At 39.7% G+C, this 16357-nt stretch overlaps 1 protein-coding gene across 16 annotated transcripts in view; it reads right to left on the bottom strand.

Moving 5' to 3' along the window:
• nav3 (neuron navigator 3) overlaps nucleotides 1-16357 on the bottom strand; it is a 415168-nt gene that overhangs the window by 35151 nt on the left and 363660 nt on the right. For all 16 annotated transcript variants that reach the window (XM_026148165.1, XM_026148166.1, XM_026148159.1 and 13 more), the window contains one exon: nucleotides 1801-1924. In XM_026148165.1, coding sequence (XP_026003950.1) covers nucleotides 1801-1924 — 124 coding nt within the window. The remainder of the gene's footprint in view (nucleotides 1-1800; nucleotides 1925-16357) is intronic.

Raw genomic sequence — 16357 nt, 5'->3', positions numbered from 1 at the left:
CACATCCAGATCTCTGCTTTTGAGGCGCATATGAACGCACCCACACAAACTCAAACACATAGCAGTGACAGCTAGCCTACCGGAACAGATGGTCAGTCTCCCTAGCAACGGTAGAGTCTCTTAAGAGCCCAGTCTGTTAGGTATTTCATGAGGGGCCAAGAATACTTGGCAGAATACGGTGAACGTCTCTGAGGAGAACCGAGCACCGGCCCTCTGTCCACAGTTAATTCCTTGAGCACAAATATAGAAATCAAATTAAGAAAAATAGGAACTGTTCAAACTATAAAACTATACAGTCCTGCTCTCACTATAGCAAGTATGCATACTGCTGTGATTTGGTGCTATTGTTGCAATATTATCAAAGGAAATGTCAAATCACCATAAATCCTCAATCCCACATTGCCCCAATGCAATGCAACACCAAAAAAAATGAAACCCTCCATGCCTGCTTCTTTCACACACTCCACCGCCAGTTTATAATGGGAGCTTATCCCAACGGTAACAAAGCAAGTCAAGTAAGCGTGTAAAATTGTTGGTGTGTGCCTTGATCAAGACATAACACAAAGTTGAAAGAAATGTGAAAGTTTAAATAACAAGATGTGACAAGACATGCAAAGTCGTGATTTTCAAGTTGGTCACGGCAGGAAATGTGTTTTAGTTTGGGAGATAATTACTGTGCAACTAACACTGGTTACTCACAGCTGCTAATTGCTCTATAGGTATCATGACTGAGACTTGATGCTACATGCTCTGTGAGTGCGGCTTTGAACTAAACACTAATCCTACAATAACACCATGGTCACGATGGTAATATGCTTATCATTTATTACATTTAACTAAAACACATGAGGAGGTATTAGCGCATATATTTCATGAGATTATGGGAGAGTAGATGACTATGAGTGCATCCATCCATCTAATTTTTTCCTGCTTATCCAATTCATGGTCATGGGGGTTGATGGGGGGCTGGAGCCTATCCCAGCTGCCATAGGGTGAGAAGCAGGGTACACCCTGTGTGGGCTAACACAGAGAGACAGGCAAGCATTCACACTCACATTCACACCTATGGCCAATTTAGAATCACCAATTAACCTAAACTCCATTAACTTCATGTCTGTGGACTGTGGGAGGAAGTCGGAGAACCCACGCACACACGGGGAGAACAGGCTAACTCCACACAGAAAGGTCCCAACCAGACGGTGGATTCAGACCCAGGACCTAGGCAATAGTGCTAACCACTACACCGCTCACGGCAGTGCTTTCATTCTAATAACTAGATATTAGACAAATATCATCAAAGAAACTAAAACTAACAATGAAAATAATAAAAACTGACCAAGGAAACAATCAAAACTGAACTGAAAAGAGTCAAACAAACTGAAATTACAGTTGAAAATAAATGGGCAAAGCTAAAATAAACAGTTTAATGTGAAACTGTATAATAACTTTGATGCTTAGCAGATGTAACATTAATCAAATTCATCCTGACCTGTGACCATTAATACTAAACCCCCCCAATCATACTATATGTAGCAACTTATAATATTTTTGCCACATAAATAAATGAAAATGAAGCATTATGACATATGGTGGTACTAATGTAAACATTAACATCTGCACCAGAATTTATGGTAATCTCTCTAATTAACAAATGAGTAATTTTGCCTGAACCCATAGAGGCAGAGACATGGAACAGAAGCCTAAAAAAGTCATAGATGATGACGAGCCACAGACAACGTGTGGCTATCCCAGCTGTGAGCCTATTTGAGGCTATCGAATGGTTATTTTTTATGTGCTCACCTGCGCTCCTTTGCTTTTGCGCGATGAGCTGACACAGGAGTATGCAGGTGTGTTCAGATCATCAGTACTGATGTTGTCCAGCGTGTCACTTAGGCCGCTGCTCACTGAGCTGCTGTCGTCCCAGCTACAACAGGAGAGAGAGAACGGACAAAGAAGAAGACAATGGTGAGGCCACAAGAAGAATGAAGTTTTAACCATCCACGATAGCAAATCATTTCCAGTCATCAAACCGCTGTGCTCCTTTAGTGCATAATTTGATATCATGAGTTTTTGAGACTTCCCAGTTTAATTGTTTTCCCCACAAAATGACATTTGTAATGTAATGTAAATTTTTGTGTTTGCAAGCTCAAGCATTATTTGCTACTATCAGACATAATTAATCACCTGCAGTAATAATACATTAGTTTGTATTTGCTTTCACTGAGCTCTTACACACATATATTCAGACAGGCAAACTGAGAGTCGGCCGGCACTATAGATGTGACAGCTCACAGACACATGTACAGTCCTGACAGTCCTCACACACAACAACTGGTTTACATACCAACATATCGAGTCTCATCTGTGTGTGTTTGCCTTTGTGTGTTGGTCTGTGTGTGTTTCGATGACACACCCGTAATTAGCATGACAAATCTAACCAAATAGCTCCAAGACTTTAATTTCTGAAAAAACAAATAAAGATGTACCGAAATGAGTGCTCACACCACATCACCCTATAATATTCAAACAGACAACAATGTCAAGGGGCTTTGATATGTCACAAATGTTCATTTTGTTAAAAAAAATGATAAAATCAGAATTAAAAACATAAAGAATGAAATTCTGGAAATGGAGAACCCAGAAAGCAGGAGAGGCGGGATAGTAGGAGAGCTGGAGATGTGCAGACATGTGCAGAAGAAGCCCAGAGAAAATGATGGTGCTGTTGAGTCAAAAGCATAAGAGCTGTTATGCTTAAAACATGCATATAACTTGACTTTTGTTCCTTTTAATTGTGTTTTTAGGCATGATAATAAAGAGAGAAACCTACTCTACTCCTGTTTCCCAAACCAAGGTGTACAAAAACACAGTGCCTGAGTGTAGGCACTAAATATTAATCGGTGGTGTATATTCACTTGACACCTGTAATGAATTTAGCGGTGAGCAGACACCTAGCAACCCAGTTGTCCACTGGTGCAATGCAAAATTGATTTGGTCTTCTGACAGATTTCAAATGAGCAACATTTATCTTCACAGCCCAAATCTGACCAGGCCCCTGACTCATAATGTCTGCAGGAAACTTTAGGTGAAACAATCTGTAATGAGATCAACATTTCTAGAAATTTAGGCTGGAAAAAAACCTGCCCCATGTAAAAAGAAATATTTCTATAAAAAAGCACAAAAGCAAACATCAAAAGTAGGGCTGGGCTATATCATACCGTTCACGGTAATACCGGTGTAATTTTGGGCAACGATAGGAAAATGAAATATCGCGATAGAATATGGGTAAAACGCGCATGCGCAGTGCCTAGGTTTACATACGCACATGGCGGCGACGCAGAATGAGAAGAGCGAACACGGATCGTTAAATGAAACGGATGAACCAGAACTGGTTTGTAAAAATGCTGCAACTTCAGTGGTGTGGAACTGGTTTGGCTTTCGTCCGTCAGATACACAACAAAGCACTATTTTTGGTAGCGCATGCTAGCGGGCCGTCGTTATTACCGTGTTGTTTGGAAAATACGGCACACTTAAAATCAATCCTTTGATATTTTTTTTTCTGAAAATCGACAGTGCCCCTTATAATCCCGTGTGCCTTATGCATGAATTCTGGTTGTGTTTACTGACCTCGAAACGATTTTATGTACACGGCGCTCGAAAATCTGTCAAATGTTTTAGTACGACTTTGCTAAGCTACGAACCCGCACCGCTTGATGGATTGCCGGAGCATTACGGCTATATTAGGCAGGAGCCTCGCGGAGTGATATGTATGATATGTACTGTGCTTCAACATAATATTACCATATTGTGTGTGTGTGTGTAACCTCTTTTTAAGTTGTGGATATTATACATGGTTATGCTGAGGATATGTCGGCCAATTTCCACTGGAAATACCTTTTGGTTAAAATGTCAGCAAGGAATTTGCACTGTAAATTTTTTATATAACTTCAATGCACATAAAAAAACAGCTGCTTGTTTAAGTGAAAATACATTAATGGGGATTTTTGCACTAAAGTTGTGGAGTTGTAAAGTATTTTGTCTAGTGTCAATTATATCGTCAGTTATATCGTTATCGCAAATTTTAAAATTTATATTGTGATAGATATTTTTGGTCATATCGCCCTGCTCTAATCAAAAGCCAATTTCTTATTCTGTCATTCTAATTTTTTATTCTGAGATTTCATTTTCCTTCAACTCAAAGCCATTATTGGAAAAACGTCTCAGAGATGGAGGAATAAAGCACAGCAGAAGCTTGTCGCACAAAAAATAAATGCTATCCCAGCTGTCAGTCTGAGCTTTTCAGTCGTGTATCTCCAGCTTTAGAGGAGCTATTCAACAAAAAAGAAGCTGCTGTTGAGCACTGAGAGTGAGCTTCTAATATCAAACACAAGTCAAACCAAGTGTTGCACTCAGTGTGTTTCTGCACATGCCAGACTTTTACAAACAAAGCTTGATCAATGGCAGTGAAACATGCCTGGCTTGCTTTGCTTTAATCTTTTCCTCTTAAGCTGATACTGCGGCTTACCTTTCACTGGATGAGTGTCCAGGGTAACTGTACAGGTTTGTTCTGGTTTTAAGATGCATTTAAAATTTTGGTGGTGACAGGCTGCCAGGTCACCTTCATGATCTGATTTAAAGTTACCCCTTTGCTCAGCACAGCTTGTCTCACAAACTACAAAAGTGACAGGGGGAGTTACGCCGCACACTGCTGCTTCCTGTGAGACCAGCCTTCCTCAGCGTGACAGACAACAGGGGCAGATGGAGTCTAACTTAAACCTCCAAATGAACTTGGGAGCCCTCCAAAATAAAACCCCCGCCAAAAAAACATTTTTGTTAGCAGAAACACAGAAAGATGTCTTTTATGTCTAATTAAACTTAAAATTATTGATATGAAAAGCTGAACATTAAATTCTATTTTTAAGACAGGATAAGCAGAGATCAAAGACAGATGGTTTTGCACACCAAAAATCATTCAAGCTTATTTTAAAACTTCTCTGTTTACACACTGTTAGCAGTTTGGAATTTCCTCCAAACTGAGATTAACTGGACTCGATAAATCAAGTGCTGAGCAGTTACAAAATGCAAATGAGGGAATGGTGAAACAGCAGTGGGAAACTATCATCATAATAAGTAAGCAAAGGCAGATGGCAGTGAAAAAGCTCACTGACTTCAAAATAAGACTTATTTTGCACTGGTCCCCTGGTAACAACAGATTGCCCTTTCATTCTTTGGTGGCCTCTCTAATGTAAAATTAAAAATCATCTTTGTGAAGAATTTTTCTGAACGGTCGGGGAACGACTGAATGACTTTTTACATAATTAACTCTGAATCATGCTGAATTATTGCTGCATGCATAACTACAAAATGCAGATGATCAATATCTTTATCATTCACTTCTTTAACAATCCATCTTCAACCAATTTATGTTAAACAGTATAATGAGCAATGGCAGCATCTTTCTTTAGTGAGACAGTGTTGCTAATGTTGGTGCTATATTTGGAGAAAAATTGAGAATTCTTGGAATAAACAAGATGATATTTTGGGATTCTAATCACACAAAATATACTGAACAAAACAAAGGAAAATAAGTTCCAGATATCTCAGCACAAATTCAGGTAACAGCTGAGCACCGGTATTGATCAGCTCCCACATATCCTGCACAGAGCTCAGAGAAGACTCCTATTACTGGAGCTTCAGTGTTAGTTGAGCTCAGTGAACAGTAATGGATTACTGGTCTTGGTTTGTGTGATTTGGCTGGGGACTGCTGCAGAGCAGCATCCACGCTCTGTGGAACTTCCTGGGATAAAGTGTTGATAATACAAAAAGAAAACAACAATACATTCTCCTCCTCCGCTTTAGAGCCTGGCTGACTGTAAGGGGCTGAATATTTTATCAGGATGACTCCCTGAAACTGGCAGAACTCTGACTAACCAAGCTCCTCCTCTCAGACTTGCACGTCACAGCATCTCCTACTGGAGAGAGTGGTATCCTTAAAAATGGCACAGACGAACTCAGTAACCCAACAGCAGGAGGCAGGCGGGCCGGACTTCTGTGTCATAGCTTCTTAAATTAACAATAAGTTACAATGTACAGAACAGACTACTCGAGTGGAGATACTGGCTTCTCTCCCTTATTTCAAAAGCAAGGCAGTAAAATGAGAAGATGGTGTGAATCAAGTCATAGTGTGAAAACATGCGACTTCCCTCGTGATGCTGTGACGTCTCCAGCTGTAATGTCCTACATAGTGCAACTTGTTATAAGTCAGTATAGGACAGATTCAGTGGTATCGAGCTGTAAGGTAACTAGTGCTATAAAAAGGTTTGGCCCATTTTTAAGTCCCCGGGATCTGCTGGGGAAATCTCAGCATGGAAAATCTACAAAAAAGGACGTTAACAAGGCACCTGCTGACCCAAAAGGAGCTTGAGTAAAAAGTGCTCATGAGCTAAAGACAGCTACCTGCTGGACTGATGTTTTTATTTCACTGCAGATTCTATTGTAAATCTTTGATTTTCGCAAGGTGCCTCCATGCTGTGAATGCATTGAAGGGCTCCATTCAACCATGCAAACATCATCTCATGCAATATTCAATACAGCTGGTCTTGTTCCTTCCACAGCCCAGAGGAGAAATGCTATTAGCGACGTGAGCAAAGGCTAGCACTCGGGATTACACTTTATCTTGGTGATAAGCGTGATTTTGACGAGTACTTTAATAAATATTTGGAGGCGGTAGTACTGAAAAGTATTAAATTGGTATCGTACAGATGAAAGAATGAAACATTTCCTCAGAGGACCTCTTATGTAACAAATCAGGAAAGAAAAACACGTAAGTTTGTCACATTGAACACATTTAAGTGTGTTCATTTTTATGTTTTCAGCTAAAAGAAAGATTTGTCAAAAGAAAAAAACAACACTAAGACAGTCATTTAAATGACGAGGATAAACAGGAAATTGAAGTGACATGAACACAACGATTACCTCAGACGACCAAACAATAAAAAACATTCAGAGATAATAATCAAACCTGATGAGCAGCATTTTAATTTAGTCTAAAACAGTGGAGTGGATTGTCTTTGAAACAGTAAATACCTCTTAGGACAAATGTAGAGACTTAAATAATGTAAATGGAAAGCACTCATTTGCATAGAGACTAATCCAAATTAATGCCACTGAGCTCCTGCAGTAAGACTTAAAAAAAAAACATTAAAAAATGCAAGTCATAGACTTGAAATGATTTGCAAGCAATAGGCTCATTTTCTCCTCGGATGGAGTTCTTACAGAGCCGAGCTATCAGAACAAACTGTACAATATGACGGTGCTCAAAACACACAACAGTGTTCACAGGTTCAAAACAGAGCTTAGGTATAGAGCAGTTTCCAGCTTTGCCATCAACTTACCTCCCATGGGTTGGGTGCTGTCTGTTGTTTTATCAAAGAAGAGTTCTACTTTGTTCAATACCACGCCTACACTACCAAGAGGCAAAACCCCACCTAGCAGAGAAGCTAGGAGCTGTGGCTCGACTGGGAGTCAAGAGAGAAAATGGAAACGAGAGAGAGAGAGAGGAGCAAAGGAGTCACTCAGTCTTCCACTTTTACCCACTGCTACTGCCAGCTCCCCCTCCTCTCTCTTCGTCTCCCCTCCCAACCAGGATGGGCCTCTGCCAGCCAAGGAGTGCCAGGAAGACATGTCGTCAGCAGGGGGTTACTAAGGGTTAATTAAATGACGATGACAATGCAGAATAGAGTCAAATCAAAGAGGAAGGTCTATTCTGGGGAGCAGAATTTGTTCTGTCTTTGGTAAAAGCCTCTGACTGGAAGTGACCTCATGAATAATGCGTGAGATGCTCAGCAACGACTGTCCACGCAGCGTTGCGTTGGGATATAATTAGACAGATTCACGACTCCCCTCTTTGATTCTTAGGCAAAGAAAAACTATAGAGCTTATTTCTTTTCACCAGTGAACTTCCATTCACGTAGTTTTGTTTTGCTGAACACTTGATTAGAAAAGCTTCCAAGACATCACCGACATAATGAGCCATGGGGTTTAACCATTTTCTTTGGATTTCCCGTTCAATGCTAACGTTAAGCATTCCATTTCGTCTTTTAATTTTAACTGAAGATTGGTCTCTGATGGCAGAAATGTACTTTATCAGGGAGAAGTAAAAGTGAACTGGATGCTGGTTGCTGTGTTGGGAAAGAGAAGTCAAGCAGCATTTACTTAAAATAAGAAATGTCCCAGAAAAAAAGCAAACAAACTTAACAATCAGACCCAGCACTGACTGTGGAATCGAATTCACCTCGACACAACTCAATTAAAGGAAGGAGCAGGGTGACCTTGGAGGGATGGGCTGGAAATATGTCTGCTGCTAAGCAGTGAGCCAGCAGGACAACAGCAGTGCCTGGCCTGACTGGTTAATGTGTCCAGACGTCCTACTGCAATGCAGTCAAAGACAACAACAAAGTCTTTAGCTGTTCAGCACCGTAGGGTTTACAGCAGGCTAATACATCCCAGCAGGGGTTTGTTCAAGTCTATGGCAAGCTGCTGGCAAATGCAAACAAATAACCCGCATAAGCCACAGTTGGTCCAACCACCAGCCTCCTCCTCCTCCACTGGCCTGAAGCTGGAAACTTCACTAAAATATGATTTAAAGCTCCATACAAACAAATACAGTACGGCATGTGACGGTAAGTCAGCAGCATTTTTGTATTTTCTGAAGAAAATGTGAGCAATAAACTACAAAAGCATACTGTTAAGAAATGTTTGGGTTTTGGACTGACACTAGACAAAACACACCAACTAAAACACATCACCTCAGTTCATTGGAAACACCCCAGACCAAATAATCAGTCAAATTACACTGATAATAATCAAGAGCATCATGGGAGACCTCCAAAGTCTGTTCCTCATCTCTTCTGTAGGATGACATTAGAGGCTTATTTAACAGCTCCGTGCATAATCTATGATGCTGGTTTGCTTAGGTACCAGGATGATAAATTTAGCCATGTGAGGATTTGATTGGATAAAATGGAGGAGTCCATCTGTGAGGAGAAAAAAGGGACATCAGACTTACTGCCAGATTCAGAGCAGGTGGTGAGGGATCTTAATCTCTACATCAACAATGGGTGAGCATCCAGTCTCTCAGATGTCTTACTCTCAGCCCTCTACTTCTGCACCATGCAGCACAGATTACATCACTATAAATTTAACATATTTCTTTAGTTTGTAAATATCACTCAACTTCCAAATAGGGAGGCATCGGAAGCTTATTCACCATCCAGCACAAGTAACAGGAACTGTTTCTTTTTTCTGTAGGCTAGCAGTCAGGTTGCTAGCACAAGGAAACACACAATGGATGAAGATATACCAAAAGTTCAATTTCATTCCAGAAATCCCATTAAAATGTGGCTGTTAATGAATTATTCTGTATGCGTGAAGCTTAGCAGCACTTTAGAAACCTGTGTATCTTTACTGTTTAAGGGTGAGGTTTTAATTATAAATTATAATGTGGATTAAAGTAATTCTTATGATTTTCAGCATATGTAACCTTTGACATTATTTGCAGGCGGGGACCCTAACATCTGAACCTATTTCTTTTTTTAAGATCCTATTCACTCAATATTTAAAAGTGCCCTGAAAAATATATGGGACCCTCAGATTTGATTTGACCCTCAGATTTGATTTGATTTGATTTTTGATTTGATTTAATTGTATTTATTATTAAACACAGAAAGTTCAGAAATCAAGGGGAGAAGCAGCTTGACTGTCAGGACTTCAGGCTTTGTCTATAAAAATAATGCTGTTAAAAATATACTATGTATGGTTTTACTGCAAATGACCAAACTGTATGTTGTGTAACCACAGTCCACCTATTTTGACTGACTGTAGGTGGAGATGCTGCGTCTGTACCAACGTTGACACCAAACCTAGTTTTGAGAATGACGCATGGATATTTCAGAAATGTTATTTTCTGAGCTGTACTGTGGGAAATGAAGGCATCAACAAAAGAGTAATGCCACCTAGTACTCATTACAATGACACTGAACTCACACAGCAAATAAAAGCAAGGAAAAAAAGGTGTGTTTTAAATGAGCCCTAGAAGCAGCAGGGCATCGGTGGGTCACACAGCCACCGTCTGCTCTGTCTGACAGGTGACTTGGCAAACCAAACCTAGCATCCTCTGCACTTCTGAAACAGAAAATCCTTTGTATTCCTGGGATTACAGCAGTAAAACTTGATAGACAGTGGCAGCACAGTGTCAGCTCTCCAAAGCCCCTCAGCTGAGGTTTGCATCTGACCAGCTCTGATCTCTGCGTTTCACCAGAATAAACAATCAGCCGCTGACACACAATCGTGTGGAGACAGACTTGACATGGTTTGCCACAATTAAGGACTAAAAACGTAACTAGTTAGTACAACAGTCACCTGGAATGATAAAGACTAAACAGTCAGCATTTTATTTAGATATTTAGATTTGTTGATTTTCTTCTCTATCAGATGGTTAAAAGCAGAATTATGTATTGAATCTGGAGTCTGATGATACCTAATTTGGGACACAAACAGTAATAGGTTTAAAGGCTTTGTAAATGCTGTTTTGCTGTAATTATACCGCAACACTCGTCATTTAACAAGATTACGATTTCATAATCCACAACAGAGTCAGGCTCCATGGCAGTAAAGTGAATTAACAATGACAGCAGCTTTGTTGATTCTTATCTTCACTAACTCATTAGGCCTGTCAGATGATGAATGGAGTCATATGCTTGGAAATATTTAACCAAATGAATTGATGAACCCGAGGCAAATGCCCCTGTGGTCCATTCTTCCTAAAATCTATCCAACATTACCTTGTAATCCACCTATTTACAACAGACCGACTGTTGAACAAATCTGGATTGGCCGAAAAGTCTAAACTCAAAAATGCAATTAAACATTTCTTAAATCGATCCTCTTAAACAACACGAGACACCCCGGAAAGGAACGAATAAATCTGATGCTGTCACTTCAAGTTCTGTTTTTTCTTTTTTAGTTTCATCACAAATCTCTTCTGAAAAACATGCAGACAATTCAGTGTTTTGAACAAATTCCCAATCCAAGTAAACTCTCAGTGGAACATGGTCCGCATCAACAGTCAAATAAGCTGCTTGCTTCTCTTTTGTAAACATGGCACTTTAACTAGAGAAACTTATTCAATTAAAAGTTTTAAAATCAGCAGAGCGTTAACACTCGAAACACATTTGGACCATTGCTGGTAATGGATGAAATTTCTTTCTTTCTAATACAGCTCTAAATCACTGTACAGGTAAAATCAATGGCTCTCCTTCCTTTTTTCTTCCTGAGTTGTATTACATCTATTCAAACATGTGGGTTACGGTACAGCTGGACACACACACAAATAAGCATTTAAGGAACACCTACATGGAGTCTCTATTATTGGTGTTGAATGTCACAGGAACCTCACACTGTCATCATAAAATTAGTTATCAACACAGCCTGTGAATGCCTGGTTACCACACAGGCATTTGCATCAAGAATCCAAAAACTGTCCTCATCTGTGACATCTTCTGAGCGTACGTAACACATTGTTACAGGACATGATTCTCTCATGCCACTTCATGTCAGTGTAATGTGAGTCAGCACTGTGTCGTCACAGTTTTTCATAAGTCAAATCACTCAGACCTAAGATCACTAAAAGTCTAGAAAAACTGCATGAACAGAAAGTAAGAAAGTGCATACACCATACCCTGAGAGAAGAAAAAGTAAAGGAAATAAAGGATTCATGATTGCATGTTAACTGTCCCCTCCTAAACTGATCACATAATTTACTTGTGATGGACAGACATCAATTGCAATACACACCAGAGCTCAGCATCATCTGATGCAAATCAGAACTATTTTGTCAAATTATACCATGGGAAAGGGTAATAATAGCTCATAAATCATTTTATGCTTTTTGCTTTTGCTCTTATGTCTGATGAAGAATAAGACCAAAAGGGCGGGTGACTGAATCAGCCACTCCCCCCAGCCTTAATCACTTTCAGTCCCAGGCAGGTATGGATGCTCAGATGACCCAGATGAACTAAAGCAGAACTTGACCATATGGGACGTATCATCAATGAGAGAAATAGACAGGGCAAGCCTGACCTCACTCAGTAATATCCCTTCATCCTTGTCACCCACAAGTCCACGCTGATGAGGCCAGGTGGATAGTTCACCTCCGTATGGAACCAGGGGCATCTCCAGTGCGTCCCTGCTGCCACTTAACTAACCAAAAGATGAACCCCTGTGCACGCTAATTGTCTTCAATCAAGTTGAAACATTTCTATATTTAAATATCGTATTAATTAGTAATGGCAGGAACATACTTCCTTAAAGGGCCTAACTCCTCTATGAGGTATCAGCACATTTAAATTCTAATACATGACTGAACATTTATAGGATAGTGAGGGTTTAGCAGGAGTATATTTAATCAGGCCTATCTTTATGCTATGGTGTTTTCACATTAATTGTAGTTATAGCCAGGAGTTGAAACTGATTTAGCATTTTCAGTTGAGGAGTAACCAAATTTGATAAGCAGTTTCACAAGTAAGAGTTAACTTCCATGTGCTGCAGCATGGAGTTGTCAGTGATGGCATGGAGATGCTTGGTGATCTTTCACATGAACATCATGCACATTTTCTGCACCCATACAACAGAATACATGAAAGACATTGAGGTCAATCCATCAAACGATGTCCACGTGGATATAAAACAGGAAACGTGATATTCAAATAAATTCTGAAACCTTTTCACTGGATAAAATTGGAATGATGTTCTATGTTTGATCAGTTTAATCGGTTTTCATGATCTCTGGAATTAAGAATTTACTAACGGTTTGCTAAATTAATTCAGGTATAAATGTATTTGGTTAATTAGTGACCAGGCTTAATGTCTATTTGGTACAATTCTCATCAGTAATTGGAAAAGAGAGCTTTTCATCTAGTGTATATCTGGCATTTTGAACAGGTCTATTCTAAATATTATTTTGATTTAACTTCTGATTTTTACCTATTAGAATTGTAGTTTAAACATGTTCTTTTTTGTTTAAGTCTCAGTGAAATGAAAATACATTTTTTAAAGTGTTCATACTTCCTGGATGCTGGATACTTTCTTCTTTTATCTCGTGCTATAGGCTATGCTATATACAGTAGCATAGGCCTATTCAGACCTAGTTTTATCCTTGAGATCTTTCTCCTTCTGCTGGTCTAACAGCACAGGTATACAAGGAGGCTAACAGTTAGTCTTCTCCAGCATCATCGCACTAGTTCAACAACCAAATCTGCAGGAAATTAATATCCTTTTTTATCCATGTTTAAACTGAAATATCATTATGAAACATTATGCCTTTGGACCACTTTTCTAAGGGTAATCAATCATCATACTATAAAGATTTTATGTATGTGTGTTCCTTATTTCCCCCTAGATGAGAAGACCGATCTTGATCAAAGTTTGCATAAGGAAAATTCAATATCTAAATCACATATCACACATATTTTACACAAATTCCACAGTCACATATATTTGTACATTTGACAGATCAGCTGAGTATACATTGGAAGATCAAATACACATATTTGACTGTGAGGAAAAGTGGAACCCAGAAACAGTTTTGAGGTGCAGTTAGGAGGTGAGGGGTCAGTTCAGGGTAAGACTTATGGGATGTGTGTGGGTAAGCAATAGTGTGTGTGTATATAAAGAAAGACATGTGTACATGTGTGCTGGTGTATATGTGTTGGGAACATAGATAAGACCAGGATTCAATGGTACTCCTAAAGTCAGAAATGTCATGTCCATCTTGCATTTAGCAGCATGTGCTTCCTGAAGTTCCACACAGAAAAGTTATTATTGCCATACACACACACAGATACACACACACACACATGCACACACAACACACTTATATCAGTGCCAAAGAATAGGAAACAGGAGGAAAACGGAGCGTCCAAAAACAGGGAAACTTTCCCTCGAGCATCTTTGAATGAAGAGATGGCTAATTAGAGTCTGGTTGTGTGGGCCACAATTTGCCCATTTTTGAGAGGAAATATATCTGTATGCAAGCATCTGCACAAGTGAGGGCACATTTGCATGAACATACACACAGTTGGGTACTCAAATCAGTGATAAAGCATGTCCCAATTATCACAATTTGTTAAGTTTAGCCGGTGTGCACTGAGGTGGAAATACTGAAAAGGACAAATGTCTGAAAAACTGACAGTTGCCAGAAGACTTTAGAAAGCTTAGATAGCAGAAGCTTTGAGACGCTCCAGTTTCAGGTGCAATACAAATATATTCGTCCTAAGCGGTGCCCCTGGAAGAGATCAATGAGAGAGACTTATATAATGACTGCGTTTGTCATTGGTAGTAAAAAAACCTTCTCCTCTAAATCTCTTCACTGCTTACGACAGCAAAGACAAGTAGAGCGGCTTCTCTGCGACTGTCACTGCTACGCGGAGTGACAGGCCGAATCCTGCTGCTCAGCAGCACACACGGCATATGGAGAAGTCTGTACATGCACACAAACACACATACACCCACACCTAAATACACTTAAATGTAGTACACCAACAAGCTTTCTTTTGTGAAGCATGGACAACACAACCACAGCACACTTTCAACACATATAAACTTGTCTCCAAGCCCCCGAAGCTTTAGACAACCAAAAAACGCAGAGCCAGCTGCCACAGTCCAGCTGCGAGAAAGAGATGGCAACACACTCGAGCCACCGGGATGCTAAAAGAGAAGCCCTGTTACTTATTCATGTCTCTACTGAGAGCGGGGAGCCTGCTGGTGTCAAAACACTCTCTTTGGGCGTCTTTTCTTGACAGCAGAGCCATGAGCATGTGCTCATCTATGTTGTATAACAAGAAGGTATTTTTAGGCAGGTGCTTTTAGCCAAGGCTAAACTCAGCATTGTTTTGAAGCAGACTGATCAGAAGAGGGATCTGAGCTTTTGTCATTCAGCTGTTTTCGAGCAGATGGTTGGCTCCAGGGTACTCGGTTCTAGCACAGATGAAATCACTGGAATACTACTTTGCGAATGGATGCCTCTGACAGCCAGTCAAGTTGCAGTTTACGCCTTTTGTCCAAATTTGTCTGACTGTAAAATGTTATTAATTGTCATTAATTAATTCCACAGTGACCTTGACCTTTGACTAAAAAAATCTTCACCTACAGTCCCAATGAATTCTTGTGCTAATCTCAAAGAAATTCTATTAAAGTATTCAGATTATTAGTTTAGTGGGATTGGAATCCACATGCGGAAAACCTGAAATATCTCCAACCACAATGTCACCTGCAGGAAACCATAAAGTTACTATCAAAAGCAGCTGTACGTGTGACGCTTATTGACTTTGTTCTATGACAATTAGGCTCTGTCCTAATACTGAGGATGAAAGCACTCAAAACTAAAACTCCTCTTCTAATCTTTTGTCTTTTTGTAAGACATAGACACACTGGCACAGCTCATTTAAAAAGAAATGGAGATGCGCACATACAGTATCTCATGTCATGACCACTACAGTAAACATTAAGTCCACGTGGTCCTAGTCCCAGATGGTTTCAGTCACCTGCCAGCCATGATGAGTCATTTAGATACATATCCTGAGGGGCTGTGTTGGTTTGGGATAAAAATGCCATGGATGGCAGCCAGGGGAGCCGTTATGGACTGTAAAAAGCACGAAACATAACGAGCCTCGTGGGAACTCAGTTTACGTACACAGACCAACTTCCACTTTCTGCCTCTGAGGAACCCTGTCTACTGCTGCCAGCAGAACTGCGGAGAGAGTAATGTGCATTTTTGTATCCGTGCTCATGCTTGAGGTGGTGTAAAAGACATGAGTGTAAGTGTGTGTCCTTGTGTGTGCAGTTTTCCAATTATTACTTATGACAGAAAGGAAATCCAAAGGAGAAGGACGAGGGGGGGAATTTTAATGGCCACAAATTATTTACCTTGCTGATAAAAAAACCAACGAACAATAAATGCACAGTTATCTCTTGTGAACAAATAATTTGTTCCAAAGTAAACTTACACTATCAAACTATCAGCCAGAGACGGATTAAATCCCAGACTCTAATCTAAGAATTTCTCAAAGTCAAAACCCAATCTCCTCCATAATTGGGATGCTGTGTTAAATGAAAACAGAGTGTAATAGTTTGGAAAATATATTAAATTGAAAATATAATCTGATTAACACTTTGATAATAAATGCAGAAGAAATATTAACAGTCATTCAATGCACTAATTATCACCTAAAATTATGACCAAGCCAAGTAATTTAAGCCAAGTATGTTCACCTGGACAAAAGAGCAGTTGGACGGACATTTGAGA

Source organism: Astatotilapia calliptera, chromosome 17, assembly GCF_900246225.1.
Source record: "Astatotilapia calliptera chromosome 17, fAstCal1.2, whole genome shotgun sequence".
Classification (NCBI taxonomy): domain Eukaryota; kingdom Metazoa; phylum Chordata; class Actinopteri; order Cichliformes; family Cichlidae; genus Astatotilapia; species Astatotilapia calliptera.
Note: the sequence above shows the minus strand (reverse complement) of the source record. Positions and strands in the feature narration are given on the sequence as shown.